Raw genomic sequence first — 27,413 nt, forward strand, 5'->3', positions numbered from 1 at the left:
GCGGTCAATTTAAGTGACCACTAACAGTCATGCACGACTACAGGGTATCAATCCGAAGAGAAGCAGAAGGACTTGCGAGCCACGGCTTCAGTTGCTGTGCTCCAAACAAACGGTATTACTACCCACACACACACACACACACGAGGACTTGCAGTTGGTCTACCTCCATGTCCTGGTTGCCATTTGGCTCTAATGCCGTTATTTAGTTTTAGCATACGAGCAGCTTTTAAAGGTTATCTCATTTCGGCCATTCTTTTGTCTTTTTGTTGTGCGTTGCCGCTGAAAAAACAATAAAATCGCAGCAACAAAAAAAGAAAACAAATCCCCACAAAAAATGCAAATAAAACAACGGACGTAGTGGAAGAGAAAAGCTTAAAATGCAAAGCGCATTCAACGCTAAAATATAAATGTATGTGTGAGCACACGTGTGCAAGTGCACCGGTACATTTCTGTGTGTTAGTGCTCTGGCATATGCTGGCCGGCTTTTGGTCTCCGTGTGTGTGTGTGTGACCGCTCCTTCGTTATGTCCGTGTATTGGTTGGCGGTGAAGTTTAACGATTTCCCTTTTGCCGTTTCTTTGACAACCGGAAAATGCTCGAGGCATTGCCAGGCTTAAAATTGGCTAGTTAAAAGCTTTCGCGGCTCTGAAGGAGGTGCTGCCCATTCTACAGTTCTAGAAAGCTCTCTTCAAGCCAATTAGGAATGTCCTTTAATGATAAATTATACACAAATAATTGTCTAATGCTTGTAGTTTCCCTGGTTTAATAAGCTATCTTTCAACGGCCTGAGCTTTCACATCTTTTAAATTGTCCTATTCATATGAACAAGTGTATTTAGCAACAAGTACACAAGTTACTTACGCGCCCAGCATTTTCTGCGAACTATATATAGGTTAGTGCCTGCTCTTTGAAATTATAACTTATTTATAATTCAATACAAGGTCACGCTTTGGTCACGCAATAAGGCAAGCAAACATATCCGAGTAATTAAACGATCGTTAGTTAAATGCTTTGAGCATTAGGCACATATAAATACCTAGGATAGCAGCGGAAAATGCTATCTTTTAGTAATTGCTTCGTAATTGATGTCCATTCCAACCTAGTTTCGCTCGCTCTAGCTTAACAGAAATATTTGAAAGCAAAGCGTGAGCTTAGCTCAAATTTGCTGTTTGTTTTAAATGACAACAGATTGACAACGCAAACATAAACAACGGCATGCGCTATAACAACACTATTAATAACCAAAATACAAGGCAAGCAACCCTGATTCGGATCCCCATCCCGCTGCCCACCGGCTTTCTTGCCCCAAAGCGTTGCCAATGTCAACCGTCACGAACACCCCAACAAGCCCACCCCCTGGCAACTCCATCCCATTGTCTTCGGCGTTTTCAATGCCGGCGCACATAAAAATTCCGGCTACGTTTACGGCGTGGACTACGCTTATAAACAAAGTTTGTTAATATTCCTCAGCCAACGGACGCGCAATTCGCCTCGCATCTCGCCCGTGAAAATCTAGTCTAGTTTAAAGCGCGCAGGATGCGGAAATCACTTTCAAGAGTCCAGAAGTAGTACGGCATTTGAAAATCAATTTTCCCAACAGTTATTGAATGCTCGTCTATGGACAAATGGTTCGGAGAGAAACGTCTCTGGCTGTTTGGTAACCACCTTCCACTTCTGCCCAGAAGGTAAGTCGAACTTGGCATTGCATTGCATTGAATGGTAACAAAAAGTGCTAACCAAACGTGTGCGCATTGTTTTGGCCTAAACTTGAACTTCAAGATTGGCGCGCAGATAAAGTGTTGGCCCTGAGTAAGGCCTTGTGAATATCCTTACAGTACATAGTAATCATCGTATGAAAACATTGTGGGACTCGTTCTCTAACTAACATTCAGATACCTCCTTCAAGCGCCCCAAACTGACAGTTAAAAGCTACTCAACTTACACAAGATCTAACCAAGAAGCCACAGGGCCAAAAAGGACAAAAAACTCCCATCAAATTGAATTTCAATCAAAGCGAGTATATGTGCACGGGAAAAAGCTGCAGAAGAACAAAAGCAAGAAGAGAAGAAATCAAGTACAGAGACATCAAATTGCATTGAAATGCGTTCGTTGCTTGGATTTGTCGCCAACTTCACCCCACTTACCATCCGAATTCTGACAGGCCAGACAAGCAGCTTTGAAAGAATATTGCATACTTATGGGAGCGCATGATGTAGCGGTTTTTAATGCTTTTGATCCAAGTAGACGAAAACCTTTTTTCGGCAAATGTCAACGACACTTGCGCTTCTGCTTGAAAATAACAGAAATCTATGTGCGGCAGTTTCAGGGGAAATGCTCTTGTTAGATACATATCCGACTAAAGAGACAAAAATATTGCCAGGCAGACTGTAAGCAATTGATTGATACCTAACACTTGTGCTCGCTCTCTTGTTTAGGTAAAGATTCTTGATTCATTTCATTTAGGATTTGATTGAGAAGATGGATAGTACTCCAACACTATAAAATGTGCAAGACAAGCTGATTAGCACAGAAGACACGAGGACCATGTGTTTAAGATACTTTCTTATTTTATAAGTGCGTAAAATACGAAGGGTAATTTATCCTTGGCTTGCGGGCTTGCAATCTCGTTTATATTTACATGTTTTGGCATTATTCAGATTGCTATACCAAGGCTCCAAGATCTCGATGAAAAAGGATCGCCTCGATTAGAGTTCCCAATCAAGATGTTTTATTTATATATTTGTAAATGATATAGTGGGACTGTTCAACACACTTGGCGAAAGGACTTTTCAGCAGTCGCGAGTTAGATTCGCGTTTTCAGGCCGCCAGCATTCGTTGGTTCTTTCATGGCATTTGACAGTCGCCCCCATTCCCACAGCAGATCCCAAAACTCATAGGTGCCCGACTCACCTTACATAATTGAATCCCCTCAAGCCGCTTTTTCCCTCCAGTTTGCACCACTGATTCCGTGCTGCTCGCAGTGGCATGTGGCAAGCTCTGCCTCAGCCTGGCCTGTGACTCCCAATCGCCTGCCGTCGCAACTCTCACTTCTCGCATAATGCGGCTGACTCATTTGCATGTTCCTTTGGCTTCCCCGGCCGCATTTTTTCTGACCCAAAAAAAATCTTAAACAAAATGGAAAAGCAATGCCGGCACGAGACACGTCAGAAACAGAGCCGTTTTCTGCACCTGCCTGAGAAGGAATGTCGCTCCATGCATAAAGTATTCATGATGTCCGTTGCATTTCAAATCATGTATCGATAAAATAAATAGACGGGAGACCGCCCAAGTGAACCTTAGTCATCCTGGGACCCTGCAGCCGTGCGAACGCTTGGCGAGGTGCAATGTTTCACAGCTCCACGTTCTACTTGCCGCAGTCGTTTCAGAACTCCTTCCTCTACCGGCTCATTCAGAAGATCCAGGTGTGCCATGAGCCGGACTTAGTCGAGACCAGGCAGTACAGGTGGGTCGATTAGCGCCGTTCGTGGCCCTAATTAGCTTTGCCAACTTTTTGCGGAATGAAAGTGAAATACAGTGCTAAAACGGGCCCAAAAGGATAAACTTTTCCCAATGACATTTGAGTCGGTGCTGTAGGAGCTGGTGGAGCTGGTGTTGCAACGGCCTTGGCCTTTGATTTCACACGCATATGCCTTCTTCGTCCTCCAGCCGCATCAGCTCCTCCATCCCCGTAAGTAGGCAACGCTTTTTGCACAGACCTCGCACAAAGTTTGGGACACTCGGTGCGGTGCGTGTGTGAGCATTCGGCATTAATGGCTTGTTATTTATTGCATTTTACGCTTGTTTTCCCAAAGGCCACGTCAACACGGCCCTTACCACCAGCCCGCAATATTTATATGGCCTAAAGGTTCAGGGACTTTGCAAGGCAAAGTGTGGGCTTTGCTAAAAAACTTTACTGGCTTGACATATGATTCCTATTTTCGCAAGCACAGACACTTGAAATAAACCCACAAAGCGGCATTAGTTACATAAAAATATGTGTTTTATTACAATAAGGAAAACCGACTTCAGTAATGTTCTATCTTTTGTCTTTTCTATAAAGCCATTAACTAAATTTCGTTCATACGTTTTCTTATTAGCTGCAAAATGGGCAAAGATAAATGTTCCTTTTCCAAAAAATTTTGGAGTCCTAATTCCCGTTTCATTGTTATGCAACACCCATAACTACAAGTATTTCTTAGCCTCACAATTACAGGGGGTCAGTATCAGAATAGTAAATAAGCAAGGAGCCATTAAGCTGAAAGGCGTTGACCCCAACATAAAGTGCAAACATCGTGCCAGCGACGTGAACAAATAATTACGGTGGTGCGCAAACAACTACTCAGAACAATTAATACAAAAATATAATTAAAAGCCACAAGAGCCTAGAATAAAGGAAAAATCAAAGTGGGAAAGGTTAAAGTGCTTTCGCGGAAAACAAAAGCTGTCAAATGTATAAGCAGGCAAGCAGATGGTGTTGAAGTTGGAATGGGGTCGCCGGGAGTTCTCTGTAATTATGCAAATGAAATTGGAGAAACCAGTGGGGTGCTGTTACACTTCTTAAAGGTGAACTCCTAGAAAACCACTGATCTAAAATAATATCCTGGTCAAAGTATTATTTATATATATACCTTACTTATTGCTTATACAGTATGCGTGATAATGGTCCTTAATTTATGTTCGACGCTCACCTTCGTGTTTTTCCACTGCACTTAAATGCATTATTAATGAAACACGCAAGAGCAAAACAAACAGAAGCATAGGAATCAAAGTCGCCATTGGCCAACGCGGCGTATGTGCGATGTCCTCTGATGCAATCGAGCTGCTACCAACTCCGGCGCTCTCCAAACTCGTTTCTAACCAAAAGCAGCTCAGTCGTTTGCCGGCTCTTAACGTCTTCACATCGTGTAGTTCTGCCAAAAAGTTATCGTGCTTTTTGTTTGGCCCCCAGTGAAGTAAACACGAAAACAAACCAAATATAGACAAAAGGTGAACTGGAAAAAATTGGATATTACCATGAAAATGTTCGAGATATCGAAATTGTTCTCACTGCGAAGGTATGAGCATTTATACAAAAGAATAAATACCCAAAAAAGGGAAAAAATTTACAATTTCTTGTTGATTATTAGCATAACTTTCTTTCGAGCTAATAAAAGTTTGTGATTTGCCGTGAAAGTTTTAAAGTCAGGACAGCTTCGAAAAACAAACCATTAAGTGACCCCTGGCAGGCAAATTAGCTGCGCAGCAATACAAAAGTTACTCAACCAGGAAGAGCCATCCCTAATACTGTTATAATTGCACAGCGATTCAAGCATTAATTAGTAATAAGGACCCCAAATAGAATCCGACCCGCAGCGGTCACGCCAGCGCCAGTCACGACAAACTTATTGCACTGCTGCACCAGTTTAGCTTTATGGAATCCTCCAGCAATCTGTGTCAAAGAACCCGGTTCGTAAGCCACTCCTCGCCTTCTTCTGGCCAAAGGACTCCAGCAGGTAACCTCAAAATGAGCAGGGAAAGGAGCTGGGAAAGCCAGAGAAGCACACCTTGAATGTCTTCCGGTAGTCGCTAGAAAAAACAACAAAGGGGAGAAACTTCTTGAACAACTTTGTGGCAACTGCGCATGGATTTGGTTTTGTTGTGGTTTTTTGCTTTGTTAACTTTGGTCGCATTGCTATGACATTGGCCAGTGGGTTGGCTACGACCTGGGACATGGGGCCCGGGCTGCTCCAGCGATTCCCCCATTCAGTGTTCGGTTGTCAGACAAAACATACGTCCGCTGAAGCGGTCTAACCATTCAAATATTTATTGATCGACAGGCTTAGCGGAGTATTTGGCGCATGGTGTGTATCGTAGACTCCCCAAAAGACTTTAATCAAATATAAATCCAATTCATTCACAATGCAATATATAAACCTAGTGGCAAATACGTCAGATATTAGCCAGATGGGTGCCTAGGTAAGTCATCTGCTTGCTACGTTTTCGGTGTCCTGTGTTGCATCCCCTTATTTGTGCCACCCACCACCAGCACCACCAGCACACAAATATTTAATTGCATGCCATGTTTATGGCCCACACGCATGTTGGCAAAGATGCAGAACGCCCAAGTAGGGTTCAGTTACCCCGTTTAAGGTTTGTGGCTGGCATTGAACTGTCAACCCGTGAAGTCCTCGACCAGCCCGGTAATGCCAATTTCAAAGGGAACACGCTCTCGAACACCTGGGGCTAAAATCGATTTGGTTTTCGTGTTCACGCTAGGAAGTTAATTACCCTTGGTTCCGAATCCAGTTCAAAATGGTCAGACAAATAAGTTTTTCCTAATCTTTTTTATACGGAGCAAAGGAATTCGTTAATTCCTACACTTGCAGTAACCAATTCCACACGGGGCTATTTTTACTTGGGTCAAAAAAATCGATTTAGTTCTCGTGCTTATAAATGGCAGACGGTTAATGATTAGGTTGTGTATCTAATGGCAATTGAATGTCTACAATATCGATTTATTTGATTAGCTATATGACCATAAGACCACATTTAGAAGGGTAAAAGTTGGCAGGAAGAAATGTATATTGATGTACTTCGGCACATATAATTTAGTATCTGTATCTTTTCCATATTGTTGAATCCGTAAACATTTGATTTCTTTTCACAACTCCTCTGCCCAACTTGTGTTCACCAAAATTTACGTTCGAAATAAATAACTCATTCTAAACGTTTTCTCATTTGCTGTTTGTTTCATTCCATCGAAATCAACTAACCAAATCATACCGAATTCGTGAAATCAAACCTCCACAATGTTCTGGACATGCCCAAACCAAAACCTATTCCATATAGTAACCTGTAAATATGCATACACATCAAATCGCAAGACAGCCCTTGAAAAAATAACAGATCGAATATCAATCACCCCATATCGCATACCCTGTGAGTCCACATGTGTTCGTGTCTGAGCTATCAAACAGAAAAATTCTTAAACATTTTGTGTGCCCAATGCAAAGCAATGCGACGTGCAAACATCAAACGTGGTCAATGTTTGAGCTTAAGGTAAAATCCACTCCTAACTCAAGCTGAGCGTTAGCCGCAATCGAGGCGGGAATTCCGGAATAACTCTTGCCTGTTAACTTCCTTGCAGACCACAAGGTAGCAGCAAAATGGATCGCTACGAGAAGCTCAGTCGGCTGGGCGAGGGCTCCTACGGCGTGGTCTACAAGTGCCGGGATCGGGAGACGGGCGCCCTGGTGGCGGTCAAGCGGTTTGTGGAGTCCGAGGACGATCCGGCCATTCGAAAAATCGCACTCAGAGAAATTAGGCTACTGAAGGTACTGAATCCTTGACTTAGTCACGGATACCTTACTCACGAAACTCACATTTCTTGCAGAACCTGAAGCATCCGAACCTGGTCTCCCTGCTAGAAGTGTTCCGACGGAAGCGGCGCCTCCACCTGGTCTTCGAGTTCTGCGAGCTGACCGTGCTGCACGAACTGGAGCGCCACCCACAGGGCTGTCCGGAGCACCTGACCAAACAGATCTGCTACCAGACGCTGCTGGGCGTGGCCTATTGCCACAAGCAGGGCTGCCTCCATCGCGACATCAAGCCGGAGAACATTCTGCTGACGGCCCAGGGCCAGGTGAAGCTGTGCGACTTCGGCTTCGCCCGGATGCTCAGTCCGGGTGAGAACTACACGGACTACGTGGCCACCAGGTGGTACCGGGCGCCGGAGCTGCTGGTGGGCGACACCCAGTACGGCACACCCGTGGACGTCTGGGCCATCGGTTGCCTCTTCGCCGAGCTGGTGCGTGGCGAGGCCCTCTGGCCAGGACGCAGCGACGTGGACCAGCTGTATCTGATCCGCAAGACGCTCGGCGACCTGCTGCCGCGCCACATCCAGATCTTCGGGCAGAACGAGTACTTCAAGGGCATCACGCTGCCAGTGCCGCCCACGCTGGAGCCGCTGGAGGACAAGATGCCGGCCAAGTCGCAGCAGAATCCTCTGACCATTGACTTTCTCAAGAAGTGCCTGGACAAGGATCCAGCCAAGCGCTGGTCCTGCGAGAAGCTGACAAAGCACTCCTACTTCGACGACTACATCGCCAAGCAGCGGGAGCTGGAGCACGTCAACAGCCTGGAGGCGGCCAATCTCCGCCAGCAGCAGCTCGCCTCCCAGCAGTTCATGCTGGCCACGGCGGCCCAGCAGCTCCAGACGGGTCCTGCCCAGGCGGCGGCCATCGCGGCGGCAAGGGATAAATCAAAGGTACGCACTGCACTCCTCTCAAAGGACAATTAACGCAGTTCCCATGTCCTTTCATTGCAGACTTCAAACACATCACTACCGCTGCTGCCCAGCACGCAGCATCACCACCATCCGCATCAAGATTACGTGAAGCTGCAGCCCCTCAACAAAAATGCAAACCTGCTCCATCGCACCGAGCATCATCTGCCCACCATTTGAGCTTCGGCGGGGATTGTAACGCAGTAATGTCCTTCAGCGAAATTGAACTTATTTACTGCTGGGAATAAATGTGTAAAAGTAATCCATTAATATATCACTGGGCGGAACGCTGGCAAACACTTGGCAACTCATCCCTTCGGAGCGAACTGAATTAGTAACTAAGTCTAAAGTGCAATTTTCAGCTATCATCAAATAAAATGTGCTACATAATGTTTTATTCCATAAATTTTCAATTCAGCTAGTCCATGAGATTCGCAAATCACTCCGAGTTAATCTTTAATTCACTTTCCAGTTGCGTCCTGGCTCGAATCCTTTTCAGCCTTGCACACACACGTACATTGAATTAAAAATCCTTGCAGCACGTCGACTAGTCAAACGGTTACATTCCACCTCCCACTCCCACCTACTTGTTGAGCCTGGCCAGAATCCACTCTCCATATATTCAGCCAGGAGCGGATTAGAACTGCGTCCTAGGGAGTCTAAAGGAATTATATGATTTATTTGATATAAAGCCTAAATTATCTTTAGATTTCGGTCAGTATCCAAAAAACGCTGGCCAGGATTTGTTAGGTACATTCTATCCGAGGCCCTCTTTTTTAAGGTTCCGCTCCTGACGAATCTCACCTGCCCTCCTGGCTTCCGCACCACGTTCTTTGGCAGCTTAATCCAGTGCTAAGCACACGGCAGATAATCAGCGACACGTATCGCCTTTCGTGTATCCTAGTCGTGTCCTGAGGACTTTGTTGATGTCCTCCCAGGAGCTTCAGAAAGCGTTTGCCTTGAAGACGCTGATGAAAGGATTAGACAGGCTTATTGCACTCTAGGACTATTCTGAGGAAGGGCCAAGCCAAAATAATATTAATGATGGAACAATACCACGAGTTCGGCACAGAAGATGGTGCAAGATTGAAGCCATAGAATTTGAGGCACTATTAAATCAGCTAATATGAATTCTTGGAACTGCCTAACAAATGCCCAGTTTTCAGCAGGGATGCAATATTTTCCGACAACTTTTAATTAAATTATAAAAAAGTTGCTAGAACACAAGCTGCATTCCCAATGGCAGCAGTCAACAAAAGTGTCAACACATATCGCAGAAATCTCCTGGGCACAAGTCATGTCCATGTGGCCCGGATTTTTGTTGGCAGATGCTCCGAGAAGCAATGGGAAAATAAAGGAGAAATTGAGAATATCGTTGGATGCCAGCACCGCATTCCCAGCATTATCCACTGCGACTCATGCTCCATTGCCAGCATCACCAATTGTTAAGTATTTTGATTTTTGTCGTTTGGCCAACACAATAGAATGGTTCACCGAATGGCCACCAACGCTGTCTGCAACTTGCCTGCTCTTTTCCATTTTCCCCGCCGCTTTTCCGGTCGCGCTGTGCCCTTGCTGGGGAATGTAAAATGGGAAAAGCATTTGTAAGTCGAACCGGCCATTGAAGCATCCCGCTTCCTGGTCGAGCAGGATATGCAAAGTGTCTCCCAGACAGTTGCATAATCTGTAGTGCCGTTTATGCAAAGTGCCCGCCAAAAGCCCGGGCAGCCAAATCCAGGGAGCTGCAAGCCCTCCTCCTCCTGGGGGAGTCAAGGACATCGCACAGCTCGGTGAATTGCCGAGCGAGGAATCGAAGACTTATCCAGTAAGCAGATGGGGCTTTTTACACATTCACGCTGTTTGCTTTCATGGAACTTACGAAACTTTAGCTTTACAATTTACATTCCTCAATTTCTTTCTTTTCATAATGTTGAATGTTTGCGACAGCTTCAAAGTTGCTTAGGCTTAGTATAAAACTGTTTCAGTGATATATATTGCTCAGTTAATTTGTATATTTAGCTAACTATTCCAGGGATCAGCGGTCAGTACCATCGGTGCATCTGGTTCTCGGCGTAGCGGCGATTCAGCTCGCTCTTGCGCTGCACATCGCCGCCGACTCCGTTGAGCAGCTCCTTGGTGTGCCAGTTGCGGTAGACGGCCGGATCCGGCTGGAGGTCGTCTCCGGTGGCCAGGGCCTGCTGCTGCCACCACTTCAGCGGGGGCTGCGGATAAGCTGCCTGCACGGGCAGCACGGACACCACCGGCGGCTGACGGCGTGGCCAGAGGCCCAGCTTGCTCAGGCGCTTCTCCTCGTCGACGTTTGTGTCCTGCATGTCGTGCATGCGCAGCACGTGGAGTGGCTGCTCGAAATCCTTCGGGCGAGTGCTACGCATGGCCAGCGGCTGGAAGGGATCGTCGCCATAGAGCTCGCGGTAGCGGTCGCTCTTCACCAGCCCGATGATCTGGAACATGGCCACGCAGGTGCAGGCATTGTAGCCCACAAACACTGGGAGAAGTGGGTGGAGAGTTGCTTGTGATTCAATGAACAGAAAACTGGCGACACTTACGTATATAGAAGCAGCCCAGCAGAGTGAGGATTATGAGAAGGCCCAGATTAATCAGCTTCTTGAGCATGATCATCAGCACAATGTGAAGAAACGTAATGTTTATGAAGTAGGTAAGCTCGCCGAAGGCCAAGGGTAGTATAAACCATTTCCGCAACTGATTAGGCAAACAACCCTTTGGTAAGAGTAAATCCATTGAAAGCAGCAGCCCAAACATACCTTAATAGCACCATAGATACTTAAGAGGGCCACTGACACATGGGCATAGGATACCAGGTGAATAAGTGCAGTCACAAGCTCGGGATCTGGAAATACAAAGTATTTCGTAGAATACAATTTTAAGTGCCGCCAAGATACCCACCGTTTTCACACCAACTGATGTACTTTCGAACCCACTTCCTGTCCTTATACTCCGCGTCGTGCTCGAACAAATCGATTATAGGCTCGAAAACCTTGACGCCCAGCGCAAAAAGCGTAATGCTATGGGCCAGTTCTCGGATCTGAAGGCGGAATGGGCAAGTTTTATGGGGAAGAAAGAGGATTTGTTGTACTTACGATGGTCAGCACGGAAACGATAATGACGCCCAGACGCACCGAGCAATAGCACATATAGGATTCCATCAATAACATATTGAGTGTGGTATTACCGGTAATGTCGGTCCGTAAATCAGAACTGAGTACTCCGTGTGGCAGTCAGTCAGCCACATAGGAGCCACAAATGCGCACTAATTGCCCCCAGCAAATGACAAAACCATGTACAAGATGCCAATCTGAATACTGGCGGTAATTGACTTCATATTCAAAGCGTCAGATTTCGGCTCGAATGGCCAACATACATCATTCGCTGGCCAGATCTCGACTGGAAAACCACGGAATGTCGGGCTCAACTGCTTGCCCAGTTGCTTCTGGTTCTGGGACAACATGGTGCTCATGGAGAGCTACTTCTTCTGCGCCTCGGTGCGACTGGGTGTCCTGGTCACTTGCATCGCAGCCACCGTGGGTTTTGTCCTATACATTGCTCCGTTGCCTGGCAAGCCCAGTTTTTCTCCCCTTTTTCAGGTGAAAAATACCATCCTCATGTGGCTGATATTCGACGACGGAACATCTTTCCTTTCCTTCCTTGTCAACGTACTGGAAACTCATTATAGGACCAGCACGATTGTCAAGGAGTCCGTTGCCTGGGCGGAAAATTGTAAGTATAAAATACACTACTATACATATTAAAAGAAATCTGGAAATTACATCCTTTTATACCCTGCAGATTCCAAGGAGCTCATGATGTTTATTCAACTCTACAGCTCTTGCCACATTGCAACTTGCATATTGGCGGCCTATGGCGCATTCAAGGTCGGCTTTTACATGGTTTCAGTTAGTATAGAAGCATAATTAATGTTATTAATCTTTATGTAGCTCAAGAAATATCACGCTATACCATTGGCGATCTTCGAGTTCCTCTACACAGTCCAGGTGGTTGTGCTCGTCATTATATCGCTGCGGATTGCCAGACATATAGTGCCACTGGCCACCTTGATTTTGATGACCGTGGGCCTCACATTCTACGCAAGTAGCATTCCAAATCTCCTAAGCCACACCTGTGTTAAATAGGTTTTTTTTTCAGTGCTCGTGGCCTACGACACGTTGGCGTTGATTGCCTTTGTGCAAATAATGTTTCTGGTGCGGAGCCAACGATATCGACGCCTTTACGGTCCGGATCCGCTGAACCCCGTGCCAAACGGAATGCAACTGCATCAAGTGGCATCCAGTCACTCGATCTCACAACAACCAATAATTATTTACGTAATGCCCAAGGCGGGTCAAAAACTGTGGGATGTGCCACAGTCGAAGTGGTGGCAGGATGAAAAAACTGACGTCGGCGTTCAACAAAACCGAGCTCACGAGGTGTCCTCTGATTTTTTCCAGCGGCAGGAGCTTTTGTCGGAAATTCTACTACGAAATGCCATAAAGAAGGACTATCTGCACAAAGAAAGATTTGCGATCTAGATAAATACGTGGTGCTCCATGACTACGAGGACATACCAGTATTTTTATTTAAATTTCTGTTCTATTTATTATACATTTATGCAATTACCTACTACATAGAGCAGAGGTCTTACTGACACCGGTGCTCTAAAATAAGGAAATAGGTGTTTTTCACTCTCATTGGATCACCAGCAAAGATTTTATATTTATTTAATATAACTATTTAATATTTAACACATATGTTGTACTTACATACCATTTGGTTTTAGTAAAACGTGTAATACCACATTTATACACACTCTTTTCCTGTAATGGAACATTATTAAGGAAATGTCACGTCCTGCAGGCGGCGCTATCTCCGAAGAGTATACGATATTCGGGTTCGATTTTGGCCTGGATAAATTTGGTCATTTGCTTCGCGTATTGAATGCGAGTAGCGTCTCTTTTGCTGGATTGCTTGATGCCAGGACTGTGCACCAGAAACGCTGGACTCAAGACGTGGTATTCGTAGTCCAGAAGGCACATGGCGTAGTTCTGCAATCGCATTGGGAGTAGGAGTCTCGATCAGAGCCTTCGCTACAGTAGTCACTCACCTGTATGCGCTTATTGGACTGACCCTCCCAGGTGACGCGTTCGTCGAACAGTGGCTCCGTGTTGTCGCTGACGTAGAAGGGCTCCCAGGCTCGGAACTTCCACTTGCGCAGCGTCTTGCTGAACACGTGCAGCTGGTCATCGGCCCTGGAGGTGCGATTGAGCCACTCTGCCTGGCCTGGTATCGTGTGGCAAGTGGGGCAAAGCTTCAGGTGGAACACCTGTGCCTGCTGCTTGCGATGGAGGGCCAGCAGTTCGTCCTTGTTCGCCGGCACTTGGACACCCGTCTCGATCTCGAAAACGGGCAGCGGATACACCCTTCTCCGCTGCCTGGGATCCAGGGCCAGCACACTGTGATTTCGGGCCACCATGTCCAGGAACTGGTCCACGAAGCCCACGCTGGGATACAGCTCGATGTCGCAGGCGAAGATGAAGTGGGTGTTGGCCGCCTGCCTGGCTATGTTCCTGCCCACATTGATGGGGTAGGTGAGGTTCGCCCTGGACTTGTAGCTCGCCGCAGGAGGGATTCCTGCGTAGGGCGGCGATACCAACGTGCATATCTGCGGACACCTCAGCACCTCAGCCTCGTCGTATGGCACGTAGTCCGGCATGTGACGGTTCGGGAAGTACACGTGGAACGAGACCCAGTCCTTGATGCTATCGCTCTCCGGCAAGCAGTTTCGCACATACCGAATGGCATCCAGTGTGGTGTTCAGATCATAACCGGGCGAGTGGATGGCGAAACTTACTGGCGCACGCCAACTGCAAAATAAATGATTAATGGCAAAGTAAGCTATTATCTTACCGCAACTGTATCGCTGCTATTAAGTTTTTCTTTTTTTTTTTATAAAAGAGCACTTACCGTGAGACCACCATTTCGAGATTATCGAAGAACGTGAAATCCCCGTTGGTGGTGTACGTCACGGACTCGGCGCAGCCGACATCCCGACTCTTACGTCCAACCACTAGGTTCTGGAGCAGCCAGAAGTCTCCGTGCTGAAGCCTCTGGAAGCGGAGTGATCGGTTGCGGCACTTGAGCAATGATTGCAGCTCCTTGGTGCGAGGGGAGTCCTCCCGCCGGACAACTTTGGGCTGCTGATCATAGTCCGCATAATAGTTTGCAGGAGCCCTGGATGCATCCGAGTCGTTGGGCAGCAGAAATCCTACCGACTTGTGCCCACCGCCGTTTGAAGTTGCGGCAAGTTTCCGAGCCTGCTGCAAGTTCCTCCAAACCAGCAGAAGTGCCACACTGAGCAGTATGAGCACTGTCCACAGACGGACATATCTTCTATTGCAGAAACTTAGGCTCGCCATGCTGCATGGATTCAGGAACACCTTTGCTTGCAGGACACCAAACGCGTATTGAACTGTAAGCGGAAAAAAATATTGATATAAATCCTATATAAACATATGAAAATGCTACGTGCTTAACTGGATTTGGAAATCGGAAGAAGAGTTTGTGGCAGCAACAGAGCTTTTGGCTTGTAGTTGGGCCCAATTTACTGGCCCATTGTATAAACTGTAATTAGTTTGTACTCATCCGATAAGAATCCATTAAATGTGGTAGCATGCCAGGAAATTCGTCGATGTTTTTTAATGTTCTGATAATGGGCTGATCCAAAATGAAGATGCCTACCGCCTTTTACCAAGTCAGACTAAACCTGATTTACGTGGGCTGATAAAAACCGTCGCATTTATGGATTCATGCACTGAGAAAAACTGCGCAGAGCTCTTCTATCGAGTTGATTTAAGCATGCGACAAATTATACTGATTCTGTAATAGTGTATGATCATGAAATATATCAAGTTAATATAAAAAAGTTGCTGTTAGGACAGTTCAGGAAAGTTCAGTTGTCATTCATTTCCGTTTTGTTTGAATTTTGAAATATAATCACATTGTATAACGTACGAAACCACACAAATCGCTCGAAGGATTTTAAGACGAACAGTCTACGATGAATAATGAAAAGAGACTAAATTTACCAAAGCTATCAGTGTCGTACTTTACTATCCTTATCATATCAATTCAATGGCTATAAGCAATTGATAGCGCTAATCAAGTGTAACCAACTACCAGTCTAATCAACAGACAATAAAGTGGCTTTAACATACATTTCTAACTAAATCAATTATCCGTTATCTATCACTATTATCAGCGAAATCACTTTAAAACCTTTTAAAGTGCATTAAAAATAGTATTGCACATTGCGTTTTTATGTCAAGTACAAGCTGCGTTATTTTTAATAGGGAGCTGGAAACCATTTCGAAAGAATTGGTTACCACATATAAAGTAATAAATAAATAATTAGAAACTTATGATAATCAAAGAATTTAAAATAATGTTGGCGCCCATCTGCGATACTTATCGCGCATTTTTACATGGATTGCACTATCGATAATATTACCGATAGTTGAATTGCAAGTGATGGGCCATCCCTATTGGCAATGGTGCGTTTGTTTACATTCATAGAACTTTCAGTTTCAGCTTTAAGTAATATATTCACGCCTAGCAAGAATGTCGGACAACGAGTATGAGCGTTTCGAGATAACGGACTACGACCTGGACAATGAGTTCAACATCAACCGGCCTCGTGGCCGCCAGAGTCGGCACCAACAGATCTACGGTACGTAGAGAAGTTCCGCCGAGATTTAGTTAGAAAAGTAACTTTTCGCAGGTATTTGGGCGGATGACAGCGAGGAGGAGAGTGGTGGCGAGGCCGCAGCCACACGAAGGGGGCGCGCCGCCCGCAAGCCCAAGGACTACACCATGCCCGTCAATTTTGTGGCCGGCGGCATTCAGCAGGCGGGTAAAAAGAAGAAGAAGGCGCTAAAAGCCGATGATGACAAAGGTACGCAAAGAGAGGGCGCCGAGGAGGACCAGGGCGAACAGAGCGACGACTCCGCCGCCAGCGGACGACCAGCCTTTGGCCAGAACGACCCGGGCAGCTCCAACAGCTCCGCGGAAGAGGAGAGGCCATCGCTGGGCCGGAAACAGGCAAACACCACATTTCAGCACCGCTCCCACATCGCCAGCGAGCGCAACGTGGGCGCCTGGGAGCAGCATACACGCGGCATCGGAGCTAAGCTTCTGCTCCAAATGGGCTATGAGCCCGGCAAGGGTCTGGGCAAGGACTTGCAGGGCATCTCGCAGCCGGTGCAAGCCCATGTACGCAAGGGCAGAGGAGCTATTGGCGCCTATGGACCCGAAACTGCCGCAAGCATCGGAGGAAAGACGAACAAGAGCATCAAAGTGGATGAGGACGTGCGCGAGGCAAAAGAGTTCAAGGACCAGCTGAACAAGTGGCGAAAGGTCTCAGCCGGTGGGGCCGATACGGTAGAGCGGCAGGGTAAGCGCTACTACTACAAGTCCGTGGAGGAGGTGATTGCCAAGGGCCACACGTCCCACCACCTGCTGTCGGAGAAGCTGAGCAAGAAACTGGGCAATGTGCCGGTGATCGATATGACAGGCCCAGAGAAGCGAGTGCTGAGTGGCTATCATGCCTTGGGACAGGCCAAAATTACGCCAGAGGAGACGCTCTACGAGGCGGAAGCAACGGAAAAGGGATCCGCGCCCGTCTGCGTATTTGCCATGCCCGAGCTGACGCACAACCTGCAGCTCTTGGTTAGCCAGTGCGAGCAGCAGATCATCGCCATCGACAACCAAGAACGCGAGTGCTCCAGCCAGCAGGCAGCGCTGGAGAGCGAGCACCGGAAGCTGGAGGAGATCGTCCAACTAGAACGAAACCACATACGCACGCTGGAGGAATCCCTTGACCGCGTGGAGCGGTTAAGCGAGAATCCAGATCTGAGTTTGCCTCAGGCGGAACGTCTCTTTCGCGAGTTGCTCGTGGACTACGCCGCCGAATTCCAAGAGTTCGGGCTGGCAGATCTTGCAGCGGGCGTAATAGCGCCGCTTCTGAAGAGGGAACTAGTTCAGTGGCAGCCACTGGAACAGCCAACGGAGCCGCTGCAGCTTATTAAGAAATGGCGTGGGATGCTCCAGCAAGGCGATGCCGCGGAGCAGCAGCCCCGCAACGTCTTCGATCCGTACTCCTCGCTCATCTGGGCCGGAGTGATGCCTTCGTTTCGGACCAGCGCCGCCGCATGGCAGCCAAAGGAACATCCGCCGATGGCTGCACTCCTGGACGCCTGGGCTCCCCTGCTACCCAGTTGGGTTTTGGATTCGGTTCTCGAGCAACTGGTTCTGCCACGATTGGCGGCTGGAGTCCAGGAGTGGGACCCGCTCACCGACACCGTCCCAATCGACAGTTGGGTGCTGCCCTGGCACGCCATCTTGGGCAGTAAGCTGGAGGAGGCCGTCTATCCTCAGATCCGCAGCAAACTGGGCGTGGCATTGCGCGCCTGGTCCCCGCAAGATCGGTCCGCTAGGGCCATGCTCACGCCCTGGCAGAAGGCCTTCCCCAAGGAGGAAATGCAAGAGTTCCTGCAGCGGCACATAGTGCCCAAGCTGCAGGCGACTTTGGGCGAGTTCATTATCAACCCACTGCACCAGGACCTGGAACTGTGGCAGCAGGTGTGGGAGTGGCACGAGCTCATCGATCCAATGTACATGGCCCAGCTGCTGGACAGACACTTCTTCCCGCGCTGGATGCAGGTGCTCGTAGTCTGGCTGAATCAGTCACCGGACTACGCAGAGATCTCGCGATGGTACACCGGCTGGAAGAGCATGTTGAGTGAACCGCTTCTGCGCGAGCCCAGCATCAAGGAGCATCTGCGTCGAGCTCTGGAAATGATGCACAGAGCCAGCGATGCCCTGCTGCAGCCGACGGTCACGCCCACGCCCCCGCCTCCAGTTCCTCCGGCTCCAGTCATAATGATGGACCTGATTCATCCGCCCGCCCAGCTGGAGTTCAAAGAGCTGGTGTCGCAGCAATGCGCCGACTTGGGAATCATCTTCGCTCCTCTGCCGGGGCGACGAGAGTTGGGCAAACAGGTGACTGAAAATTCGTTTTTGACCACAGACACTTATATTCTAAACGCATTTTTGACCTGATTCACAGATTTATCGCGTGGGCAAGCTCTTTTGCTTCATCGATCGTCACGTCTGCATGGTCAGCGATGGAAGCTTTAGCAACTGGAAGCCGGTGGCACTGAATCATCTGCTGGAACGCTCTCAAACGGGAATCCTTTAAATAAATATTTATAAATGTATGTTATTTAATTCCGTGCTCCCTTCAGAGCTCTTACTATAAGGATATTGTTTGATGAGGCACCGCGGCAAATATAGACAAACGTGTAAATTTCCACATCCGATTCCCTAAATAGGAAAATAGATTTCAATATTTTTGAAATTGAAAGGATATATCCCAGTTTTACACCACGGTTTGGGTCTGAGCTGCATGTTCTATGAATTTAAGGTGTAAGTATACTGACAGTATTTTTCGGTATTTATGGAATACCGTACAATGGAAGCAGACATATTGTAATGTTGATACTTTTGAATTATACTAAAACGCGTATCTTTGTAAGGCTTTGCTTTTTATTAATTTCTTATTTAAACAATTCTTAGAAGAATAATAAAACATATTTTGAGAGCAGGAGCAACCCTTGAAAGCCATCGATTCAGCAGGGTATCGATGCCAGAAACAACGATGCTATCGACTGGTATCGGCCCGCTTCCACCTCTGACTCGCCATCGCAGCTGACTCTAGAACGCGTCGGTGAAATAGGAATAAACTGACTGAGATCGCGTTCGGTTCGTGTTGCGCACGGCAAAGCTAGGAAGTACTGAGCCAAATGCGGTTCGAAGCGGTGCAGTTAACTGAAGCTCGCGCAGTGCAATACGACTGATTGTAAATCCAAGACACCAGAAGCACTACTATCGCGATAAGCACTGCTAACAAATTGAAACCGCGTGTCTTTCGTTTCGCTTCTCCCGCTCTTTCGTTGCACTCCGCCCACACTATTCGCCAATGCAGTCGTGAGCGCGTGTGTGTGCGTGCGTGCGTATTCCCCCCGAAATTCAATGAATTCGACAAGCAGTGCAATAAAAGGGCAACTAAAACAAAAGTGATTCCACCACGTGCGCCGCTCTCTCGCGTCTTAAGTTCAGTTGTTGTAGCTGCTTTCGTTTGTTTTGCTGGCGTCTCGCTCTAACGGCTTCTTCTGCTAAATTTACCGTTCGCCGAGCAACCGGCACGCAAAAACCCGTTGGATTAGGACTAATTAACGGGACACCCACACAAGGACATCAAAATGGTGCAGGTGTGTAATATATTTAATTTTAATGCAAAGCAACATATATTAGGCAAGTTTTAATTGCAATTTACTAATATTTCTTAAAATTTGGAAATATCTAAATAACTAAGTTGCAGGAATTAAGTGTGAATAAATCATTGAAATCATCTTAAATACAGTAGATGAGATGAGATACAGGAGATGAGATACATTTTTTGCAATAAAAAGTACTGTTGAGAACAGTAGTAGTAGATGAATACTTTTTTTAAATGTGAATCCTAAAACTTGTATAAAAAGATGCTGCTTATGATTATCGAAACGATTATTTGACGTCAGATTTTGTGGTGATTTTGTGATTAAAGAAATAAATAACTAGATAAAGTTAGTTTCTGTCCAGTTTGGAATTGTTTAAAGTTTTACAAGAAAGAAATTTTATTCAATTTAACTTTTTGAACATGAGAAACATGTGCTAGAATTATTTCGTTGCTACAAATCATCCTAATTCCCTGTAGTTTTCGAAAAAAAAAATGATTTCAGGTTTCCAATTCAATGATATTCCACCCTGCCAGTGACCTTTTGACGTCATCACGCACAACCCCCATAATCCCAAAACGGGACACCACAGCTCAAAATGCACTTTCTAGCGACCATCCCGAGTCGATTCGCGCCTCACCACCCAACCCAACTCAGACTTAAACCACCCAAAAACCCAACACAACCCCCACTTCACCCCTGGTTGCACTTTCCCTAGCCCAAATCAACCACCAAAGCCGGAAAGTTTCGAAAAACATACAGCTGATATAGAAAACTGTCAAGCTTCCAGAGTACCAGAGTTATGGCAAATATGGCAATTAGAAATGGTTGGTCGTGCTTCGATATCGACAGACGTGGTCCGCCTGTACAGGTCGCTTCCGAACGTAATGCACATAAAACGGTGCATTTAGTCAATTTTTCCTCCAGCCAGGCGACCAACTGAATAGAGGAACATCAAATGTACTGGCACAATTTGGGGTTGATACTAGCTGACACCCTTTTTATTTCACATTCAGATTGAGATTATTTCAGATTCACAAGTCAAGAGAAATATACTTTAAACGGTTATCATCAATTATCTTTATTGGATAATGTTTATCGAAAACCATTACACTACTTTTAAGTTATTGTGCAAAGAACATGCAAAGAACATAAGCCATTGAACTTATTCTTGATACCCTGTACTCGTATATATGTGAAGAAACGAATCCTCTGGTTAGTCACCTGCCGCCGTTTCCCCGCGCCAAATGAGTGAAGTACCACTTTTCGATTTGAAATGCGTTTTGCGCCTGCCCCGTCCAACTGTCCACCCTGCCCCAACACCCCACCACCCCACCGCCCACTCATCACTGCATCCAGAGCCAGTCCAACCGCCTCCATCCACATGGTCGTCAAAGCGCTTTTTACCCATTTGCATTTGCATTTGCCGATGGACGGGCCCGGGCCGAGGAGTAGGTCCTTGGTCCTTCCATGTGGAGGTGGTGGTACTGGGTGGTGGGAGGTGGGCTATTGGGCAGTGTTCAGTGGGCAGTGGGTGGATTCATTGCGTTTTGCACTGCGCTTTGGACTGCGTTCAATAGCCAAAGCGCACGAACATTTCTGACGTTTGACCGAACTTTGTTGTTGTTCCAGTGCTGCAGCTGCATCAGCATCAGCATCAGCATGAGTATCAGCTGCCTGCTCCTCCGCTCTTGTGGCTAATGGTAAACTGGCGCTGCTGGGGAGGAGGTAATAGGCACATTTGCGCCCCCACCCAATACGCACCACCCGAACCCCTTCGCCACGCAGCGCATGCAGGCCAGTCACTTATTTTGTAACTACATGCGCCAACGAATGTCAAAAGCACAAAAATTTCAACGAGGATAACAGGCACGGACGCATGCTAATCAGGACAATTAAGTTAAAAGCGGTACGGATGCAGCTCCATTGGCGTCTGCTCAAGAGGTTTTAACTTAAGTTCAGCTGGCCTTCACCGCTATTATCACAGATTCATATACTAGGGGATTAGACGTTTAAATAATGCCCACTTAAATCCCCACTCACTTGTTTATGAAAACGAAAATCCCAAGTTGTCATCTTTTCTAGTTGTACGCAAAAGAAATTTAACAATTTGTATCATTAGCATAAGAACACATCATATGTGTTATTTGAGTCCCTAGTTAGTTTGTGATGCTCATGAGCTTTTTCGTAGGTAATAAGGCAGAGTTGTTTGCCAACACATTTGCTCGCCATTGAGAAACTTTGTCTGCCTCCCATCGACCACATCGTTCATAAGGCAACTTATCTTGGCAAATGGAAAATTCTCATTTGCCTCCTCTGCTATTGACTCGATTACAGTGGATTCCATCCGTCCCCGATTCCTTGTGTAGGTTCTATTTCATCACATGCACGTGGAGCTGCTTCCAGAGTTTGAAAAGTGAAGATTGCGATATAAGGTGGTCAAATGAGGTGCTGGGCCGGGTGGATTTCTAGTCGAAGTAATCTGAACACATCCGTTGAAGCAGCTCCTCGTGGAGGGTCGTCCATGACAATTAGAACGGTCTTCGCAGACTAAGGCATTTTCATCCTGCTCATCCTGTCGCTGCTGCCAATAAAAGTGCATATTAGAAGGGTTGGAACTCCCCTCGTTTTCGGATGTAAGATAATCGTGCTCGGATCGCCCAATTCGCAAATACGACCCATGATAAGAAGAATTCTGATTCACGATTTCCAGCTGTTCCATCGGCTTAAAGAAGCACCTTCGGTAGCAAGCCAGCTTATTGAGCCAGCTTATCAGCGACAAAAGTTCCGGCCAGGGGATCAGCAGCACTAGGCAGGTCCACCCAAAGCCCCTGTGATCGGATGCAGTGAGGATCAGCCAGTAGGAGGTGCCCCTCAGCAAGCGGGCATGCAGGCGGCGGACCAGAGTGCGCCGCCACAGGAAACAGAACCGCTGGCAGGCGGACTTGACCAACCAAGCGCCTCCGACCAGCGCCATGGTTATCACAGTGGGCCGCTCCTTCAGCACCAGCTTGAAGTTCACCTTAAGCGTTCCTAGGCGCGGGAGCCGCTCGCGGTCAGATGACATTAGGGCGGCTGCGACCGCCAATACACCCGCCAGGTGGGCGCCCAAGGCCGCAGCTGAGCAGTAGAAGGCGAGCAGTGAGTCCGCCAGGAGCGGACAGCTTAGCCACAAAACGAGGCCAAAGGTGAACTGTGTCACCCGCTCAAGGTCGCAACTGATCACTTCGAGCGTGACGACGAACGGCTCGTCTGTGTAGATGCCGTAACAGGCGTGGTCATACGTGGCCATCGGAACGATCCGTGGCTCGTCGGCGGAGTGCCACAGTGGCTTCCCCTCATGGTACTCGTTCAGCTGGCGCAGCGCCTGGTGGACTTCCCGCACGGTGGCTCCCGTATACTGACTGTAATCTCCGCCAGCGGTTATTTGCAATAGCAGGCGGTTGCTCTGGAAGACGTTCCACATGGTCAACGCTGTTGGCGGCTGACAGTAGACCTGGATCTGGTTGTGCACGTACTGCATGTTGAGCATCGTGTGTCCATCCTGAATGTGGGGCTCACCAGGACGCAGATACGTCGCCTGCTGCTCGTAAAACGCATCATTCCAGCTAACAAACGACGCTGCTGCATTGAACAGCCCAAGGATAAGGAGAGCAAGTAGTGGGGGCTTCATTGAATGACAGTGTTTATATATTAAATATTTTGGATCCAAATTTCCTTTGATATGGGGCGGGTTGCTTCGATGGAATTAATCTAGTAAACATAGTATAGAAATAGTACATATGGCATAGCGCTTAGCGAAAGATATATCCATATCTATCGGTTAAGTTTGTGTTTTGCAACTGTTCTTAAGCTGCAGCAGCTTTATAGTATCAGATTGGCGTAAATAGGGAATATTTGCCAACGAAAAATGTGCCTCTCTCTTAGAATGCCAAGCTGCCTTCTACCAGTTAGATCTTTTTTTTCAGGACGTTCGAATCCTTTGTGCCCCATTTTCCTTCAATTTTTCGTTGCCATTCCATTCTACGTCGTTCGTTCCATTTCTTTGCATTTCCATAGCGACTTTTTCAGCGTGGACTAGCGAAATGCGTATGGGCTGATGACTGACTTCGGACCACGCGTACTAACTACTACGAAGGACATAGGGCACAAAAACTCACTACGAGCGTGGTACTACACGCCAAACCCCCTTCTCATTTTTTGTTTTTTTTTGCCAGAAGTCAGGGGCAACAATGAAGGAGGAACAAAATAAAACACGGCGCTCGTTCCATCAAAGTGGAAGTCGCGGCCTGCAAAGGATATAAAGGCAAACAGAAAGTTGGACAAAAAAAAAGAAGAAAAAACACGAGGAAAGTCTAATAAAGCAAGGAAAAGCCGGGAAAGGAAACTGGGGAAAGGCAGAAATCCCCGCACAAAGTGGCAACCGGAAACTAACAACAAACACTGAATGCAGGAGCAACCGAGATGGCAGATGCATATATGTATGTGTGTATGTACATCTGTGCGGGGGAGGAGAGAGCGGGGCGGCATGCTTTTTTGCATTATGGCCAAAAATCGAACTGGAATTTCTGCAATTTTTTCGGCCCGCTCCTTGTTGTTGCTTTTGGCCTGCTCTGCTGTGTGGCTATCATTGCGTGCGTTTGCAACGCATCGGGCTTTTTTTGGGCTGATGGCGGGCGGTGGGCGATGGGCGGTGGGCGGAGGTCTTGTGGGAGGGGCTGGGAGTGGGTTGGGAGACAGCCGGTGGCCTCATGCATTTTCCGTGTTTCGTATTGTGCGCAAAATAAATTGGTAAACAAGCGAGCGGGCCAGAAAGAGATGGGCTCCGGCGAGCGAGAGGGGGAATGTCCTGGTCAATGGCAATACATACACGACATCCGGATCGTACATAGTCCCCAGTGCAGTTGTGTGCAGGTCCTCGTTTTCCGACTGCATTTCGGTGTGTGCCTGCCCGCCCACTTCCACCCATTCGCTCTCTCTCGCTCTCTGGTGAATTGCACTTTGTCCCTCAGCTGCCACGACCCCCCCTCCCTCTACGCCGCCACCGCCAACCCCTTCCCCGTCCACGCCCCTTTTTTATATTTCTGGCCACCGAAATAGGCTGCGTCGCTGTCGCAGTCGCTGCCACCATTTTCACCAGCTTCGCCGTCCACGTTTCCATTCGCAACACCCTGCCACCCTTTCGGCCCCCACCAAATTTCCCAACTCCCCCCGAAAAACCGACCCACCCGCCCCCCGCACTCGCGCCTTTTCCCCACGCATGTATTTCAGCCGCCGCCGTTGTTGTTTTCCCGGTCGCTGCATTGGCTGACGCTTCTCGAGCACTGCTGTTGTGCACAGTGAGCCAGGAAACTATACTATCAGTCCAAACAAACATACCACTCTAACTGAATTGCTGCGCACAGTTTTCAGTGTGGCTATCCACACACCATTTAAGAAAGTGCTCTATAAAAAGAGTTGAAATGCTTGCTTATTATTATAAAAATATTACTATTAAAAAAATAAAACAGCTTCATAAACTACTATTGAATAATAAATATTCATTAAAATTAGTTGTACTCCATTTGCATGAGAGTAAGGAAGCTCTTACGCAGTGACCACTGTGCCAATCCAATCGGCAGTTGCGCCATATAAAACGATTGAAACAGCGCGACATTTCTGTTGCTGCTGTTCTTGCCACTGCTGCTGCAGCAACCTGGCGTAGTTGCTGCTGCTGTTGCTATGTGTGCCAGGCAAAAGGCCAAACGCATGTGTGGTCAGGATCCCAGCTGCCCCCCGAGCTCCGCTGCGTGCGGCGGAGTGCAGGACAAGGAACTCGGAGCACAGGAGTACATAAACTACATAGGGAGCGAGCGAGAACGAGGCTGAAAATCGAACACACTGCTCGGACGAGTGAATGAAACGAGCCTATGTACAAAGGCATCCTCTGCACATGGGAAGCGGGAAGGATATGTGTGTGGGTGTGGGCTTAAGTGTAGATGTGAGTGTGGATGAGGATTGGGGGCAGGTGGCAGGTGGCACGTGTGGTTGGGCGGTTGGGTGGGCCTACGCATCGGTAGCTGGACTGGTAGCCACCTCAACTGCCTCAACAGCGGCAAACGCATCGAATGCGCATCGAATCGAAGCCCAACGTTGATTGTATTATATTGGCAAAGTTCAGAGCGCTCTATCCCAGCCCTGGCCACCCCCCGCAACCCATCCGAGAGACCCATCCGATTCCAGCCGCCCACTGGCCATAACTCTGGTTGTCCGTCAGACATCAGTTGAGCGGCGTGCACTTAAATGCCACTGTGAGTGTGTGCGAGTGAGTGTGTCTATCTATGTGATGTGCCCCCTTCAGGCGGGCCCACATGCAGCAAATTGAATAAACTCCCCAAATCAAATTTTTCCCCATTTTGCCGAGAGAAAGAACTTTGACTGACATGCAGAGGAGTGTGTTGGCGGTGCCATCTGTGTGTTTCTTAGCCATTTAAAGGGTCAATGAAATGCAAAAGTCGGCAATGTTTTGGGCTCCTTTCCAACTGTGGATCCCAACAAACCGTTTCGCCTCGCCGTCCAAGCTCAATTGTGTCATCTTTCATTCTGATGGGCCAGATGGTTTTAATTTCGAAAAATATGGCCCCTCATCCGATGGGTAAAAGTTGTGCTGGGGCCTTTATAGACATTGTTTATGTTTGCATAGGTCATTGGTCGACATCATTCCTTTACTGCCTTGAATTTATATACAATCAGATTTTTTCCCTATCTCTAATTACTATTCGATTGCCCCTAATAGTGGAAGATAGTACGATGTTTGCTAGCTATTGCATATATGAAGGAATCTACGGAATTATAAATCATTATCTTGCTATTTGAAGTTCATTTACGATTGGCATAGTCAATAAGCAACTGGTGTAGTTTTAGATGTGTATATGACTATAGCAGTACAAAGACATCCTGCAGACTGAACTCCAAGCTCCTGACTCTAAAATGCCTTTGTTTCAAACGAATTACGTTTAAATATTTACTCTTTTCCCCCACATTTAGGTTGTTTGCTGTCTCTGTGTGAGTTTGTGTCCTGAGTTGGCTTCATTCGGTTGAAGGTCGAATTACCAGAGCATTTTACTAACTGTTCAGTTCGCCGCCCTTGCAAATTAAATTTAAGGCCAAAAATGTATTTTGTATACACGTATACATGAAATGGGTCAAAAGTTGTTACAGCTTTTTCACTACTCTGGAGAAAGAGTTAATTTTGGGAGTGGGGAGGTTTTTTCAGTTTGTTGATATTGTGCGGGTGTTGTTGTGTTCTTGTTCAAAGTTTAAAACATGGCTAGCCTAAAATGTTTGTGCAGTCAACGCTCGAGAAAACTTTTCAGTTGCCTTCTTTCAGGCACCTTGACCTACTCGTGCAACTTTGTTTGTTGTCAAAAACGTTGGTTTTATTGGTCCTTGTTGCTGTTGTTGCTTGTGGGGCATCCCCAGGAAAATCTTTGTCTGTGTGCCAGACGGAAAGATTGACCAAAAAGTTCAGTCTACATTTTGTGTGCAGAATGCGGAATGGTAATAATAATTTAAATTTAAACAAAGGTTCAGTTCGTCTTCGAGCGCAGATGCATTTGTGATTTGAATTTGTGAGGACACACAGTGAAAGCACGTTTTGGTCTACTTGGTTGAGAACTACTGTTGCCTGTTTAGCCTAATTATGATATAAAAAATCAGATAGAGGGAAATCCATTTGCTCAAAATTTGAAGCCCAATCATTTGCAACTTTGCAATCATTTGTTACTCTACAATTGCAAATCTCAT

General features: G+C 47.0%; 7 protein-coding genes across 17 annotated transcripts in view; 4 read left to right on the forward strand and 3 right to left on the reverse strand.

Moving 5' to 3' along the window:
- Positions 1-1,242: 1,242 nt before the first annotated feature.
- LOC6540797 (cyclin-dependent kinase-like 1) lies at positions 1,243-8,659 on the forward strand. 10 transcript variants are annotated; one of them, XM_026978613.1, is made up of 5 exons: positions 1,626-1,684; positions 6,828-7,037; positions 7,126-7,312; positions 7,372-8,244; positions 8,305-8,659. In XM_026978613.1, exons 2-5 carry the CDS (start codon positions 6,928-6,930, stop codon positions 8,440-8,442), a joined length of 1,308 nt encoding a protein of 435 aa, XP_026834414.1. In that variant the 5' UTR covers positions 1,626-1,684; positions 6,828-6,927; the 3' UTR covers positions 8,443-8,659. The 10 variants fall into 10 exon arrangements, with proteins under 10 accessions (XP_026834416.1, XP_026834414.1, XP_026834411.1 ...); XM_026978614.1 differs by lacking the exon at positions 1,626-1,684 and adding an exon at positions 3,448-3,462; XM_026978612.1 differs by lacking the exon at positions 1,626-1,684 and adding an exon at positions 4,377-5,053.
- Positions 8,660-10,277: 1,618 nt separating this feature from the next.
- On the reverse strand, positions 10,278-11,456 carry LOC6540791. The gene is made up of 5 exons (XM_026979199.1): positions 11,382-11,456; positions 11,188-11,326; positions 11,046-11,131; positions 10,830-10,983; positions 10,278-10,768 (listed from the first exon to the last, which is right to left on the reverse strand). The coding sequence occupies exons 1-5, from the start codon at positions 11,454-11,456 to the stop codon at positions 10,305-10,307; spliced, it is 918 nt and encodes a 305-aa protein (XP_026835000.1). The 3' UTR covers positions 10,278-10,304.
- Positions 11,457-11,747: 291 nt separating this feature from the next.
- On the forward strand, positions 11,748-12,827 carry LOC6540749. Its single transcript, XM_001968800.3, has 5 exons — positions 11,748-11,822; positions 11,886-12,018; positions 12,088-12,173; positions 12,237-12,390; positions 12,445-12,827. The coding sequence occupies exons 1-5, from the start codon at positions 11,748-11,750 to the stop codon at positions 12,825-12,827; spliced, it is 831 nt and encodes a 276-aa protein (XP_001968836.3).
- A 312-nt stretch (positions 12,828-13,139) lies between these two features.
- On the reverse strand, positions 13,140-14,711 carry LOC6540751 (beta-1,4-glucuronyltransferase 1). The gene is made up of 3 exons (XM_001968801.1): positions 14,260-14,711; positions 13,400-14,159; positions 13,140-13,340 (listed from the first exon to the last, which is right to left on the reverse strand). The coding sequence occupies exons 1-3, from the start codon at positions 14,709-14,711 to the stop codon at positions 13,140-13,142; spliced, it is 1,413 nt and encodes a 470-aa protein (XP_001968837.1).
- A 1,092-nt stretch (positions 14,712-15,803) lies between these two features.
- Positions 15,804-18,658, forward strand: LOC6540741 (septin-interacting protein 1). Of its 2 annotated transcripts, XM_026979295.1 has the most exons (4): positions 15,804-15,845; positions 15,908-16,021; positions 16,073-18,351; positions 18,419-18,658. In XM_026979295.1, exons 2-4 carry the CDS (start codon positions 15,913-15,915, stop codon positions 18,548-18,550), a joined length of 2,520 nt encoding a protein of 839 aa, XP_026835096.1. In that variant the 5' UTR covers positions 15,804-15,845; positions 15,908-15,912; the 3' UTR covers positions 18,551-18,658. The 2 variants fall into 2 exon arrangements, with proteins under 2 accessions (XP_026835096.1, XP_001968838.1); XM_001968802.3 differs by having other exon boundaries at positions 15,810-16,021.
- Positions 18,659-18,989: 331 nt separating this feature from the next.
- Positions 18,990-27,413, forward strand: part of LOC6540742 (neuroguidin) — a 39,884-nt gene continuing 31,460 nt past the window's right edge. Inside the window, exon 1 of the mRNA XM_001968806.3 lies at positions 18,990-19,622. Coding sequence (XP_001968842.2) covers positions 19,614-19,622 — 9 coding nt within the window. The 5' untranslated portion in view covers positions 18,990-19,613. The remainder of the gene's footprint in view (positions 19,623-27,413) is intronic.
- Positions 21,954-23,301, reverse strand: LOC6540787. Its single transcript, XM_001968803.2, has one exon. It carries the CDS (start codon positions 23,299-23,301, stop codon positions 22,009-22,011), a length of 1,293 nt encoding a protein of 430 aa, XP_001968839.1. The 3' UTR covers positions 21,954-22,008.

The sequence above is a fragment of the Drosophila erecta genome, unplaced genomic scaffold (genome assembly GCF_003286155.1).
Source record: "Drosophila erecta strain 14021-0224.00,06,07 unplaced genomic scaffold, DereRS2 tig00000055-arrow-pilon, whole genome shotgun sequence".
In the NCBI taxonomy this organism is placed as follows: Eukaryota; Metazoa; Arthropoda; class Insecta; order Diptera; family Drosophilidae; genus Drosophila; species Drosophila erecta.

Bases quoted from the DNA above. Each gene is read 5' to 3' on its own strand.
- LOC6540741 (XM_026979295.1), top strand. From the start codon at position 15,913: ATGTCGGACAACGAGTATGAGCGTTTCGAGATAACGGACTACGACCTG. The intron at 16,022-16,072 runs GTACGTAGAGAA...AACTTTTCGCAG, and splicing joins TCGGCACCAACAGATCTACG to GTATTTGGGCGGATGACAGC. The intron at 18,352-18,418 runs GTGACTGAAAAT...CCTGATTCACAG, and splicing joins GACGAGAGTTGGGCAAACAG to ATTTATCGCGTGGGCAAGCT.
- LOC6540749 (XM_001968800.3), top strand. From the start codon at position 11,748: ATGGTGCTCATGGAGAGCTACTTCTTCTGCGCCTCGGTGCGACTGGGT. The intron at 12,019-12,087 runs GTAAGTATAAAA...TATACCCTGCAG, and splicing joins CGTTGCCTGGGCGGAAAATT to ATTCCAAGGAGCTCATGATG. The intron at 12,391-12,444 runs GTAGCATTCCAA...TTTTTTTTTCAG, and splicing joins GGGCCTCACATTCTACGCAA to TGCTCGTGGCCTACGACACG.
- LOC6540787 (XM_001968803.2), bottom strand. From the start codon at position 23,301: ATGAAGCCCCCACTACTTGCTCTCCTTATCCTTGGGCTGTTCAATGCA.
- LOC6540751 (XM_001968801.1), bottom strand. From the start codon at position 14,711: ATGGCGAGCCTAAGTTTCTGCAATAGAAGATATGTCCGTCTGTGGACA. The intron at 14,160-14,259 runs GTAAGTGCTCTT...TTTATTTTGCAG, and splicing joins CTCGAAATGGTGGTCTCACG to TTGGCGTGCGCCAGTAAGTT. The intron at 13,341-13,399 runs GTGAGTGACTAC...ATGCGATTGCAG, and splicing joins AGTCCAATAAGCGCATACAG to AACTACGCCATGTGCCTTCT.
- LOC6540791 (XM_026979199.1), bottom strand. From the start codon at position 11,456: ATGTTATTGATGGAATCCTATATGTGCTATTGCTCGGTGCGTCTGGGC. The intron at 11,132-11,187 runs GTGGGTATCTTG...TTGTATTTCCAG, and splicing joins CATCAGTTGGTGTGAAAACG to ATCCCGAGCTTGTGACTGCA. The intron at 10,769-10,829 runs GTAAGTGTCGCC...CACTTCTCCCAG, and splicing joins GCTGGGCTGCTTCTATATAC to TGTTTGTGGGCTACAATGCC.
- LOC6540797 (XM_026978610.1), top strand. From the start codon at position 3,344: ATGTTTCACAGCTCCACGTTCTACTTGCCGCAGTCGTTTCAGAACTCC. The intron at 7,313-7,371 runs GTACTGAATCCT...CATTTCTTGCAG, and splicing joins GAGAAATTAGGCTACTGAAG to AACCTGAAGCATCCGAACCT. The intron at 8,245-8,304 runs GTACGCACTGCA...CTTTCATTGCAG, and splicing joins CGGCAAGGGATAAATCAAAG to ACTTCAAACACATCACTACC.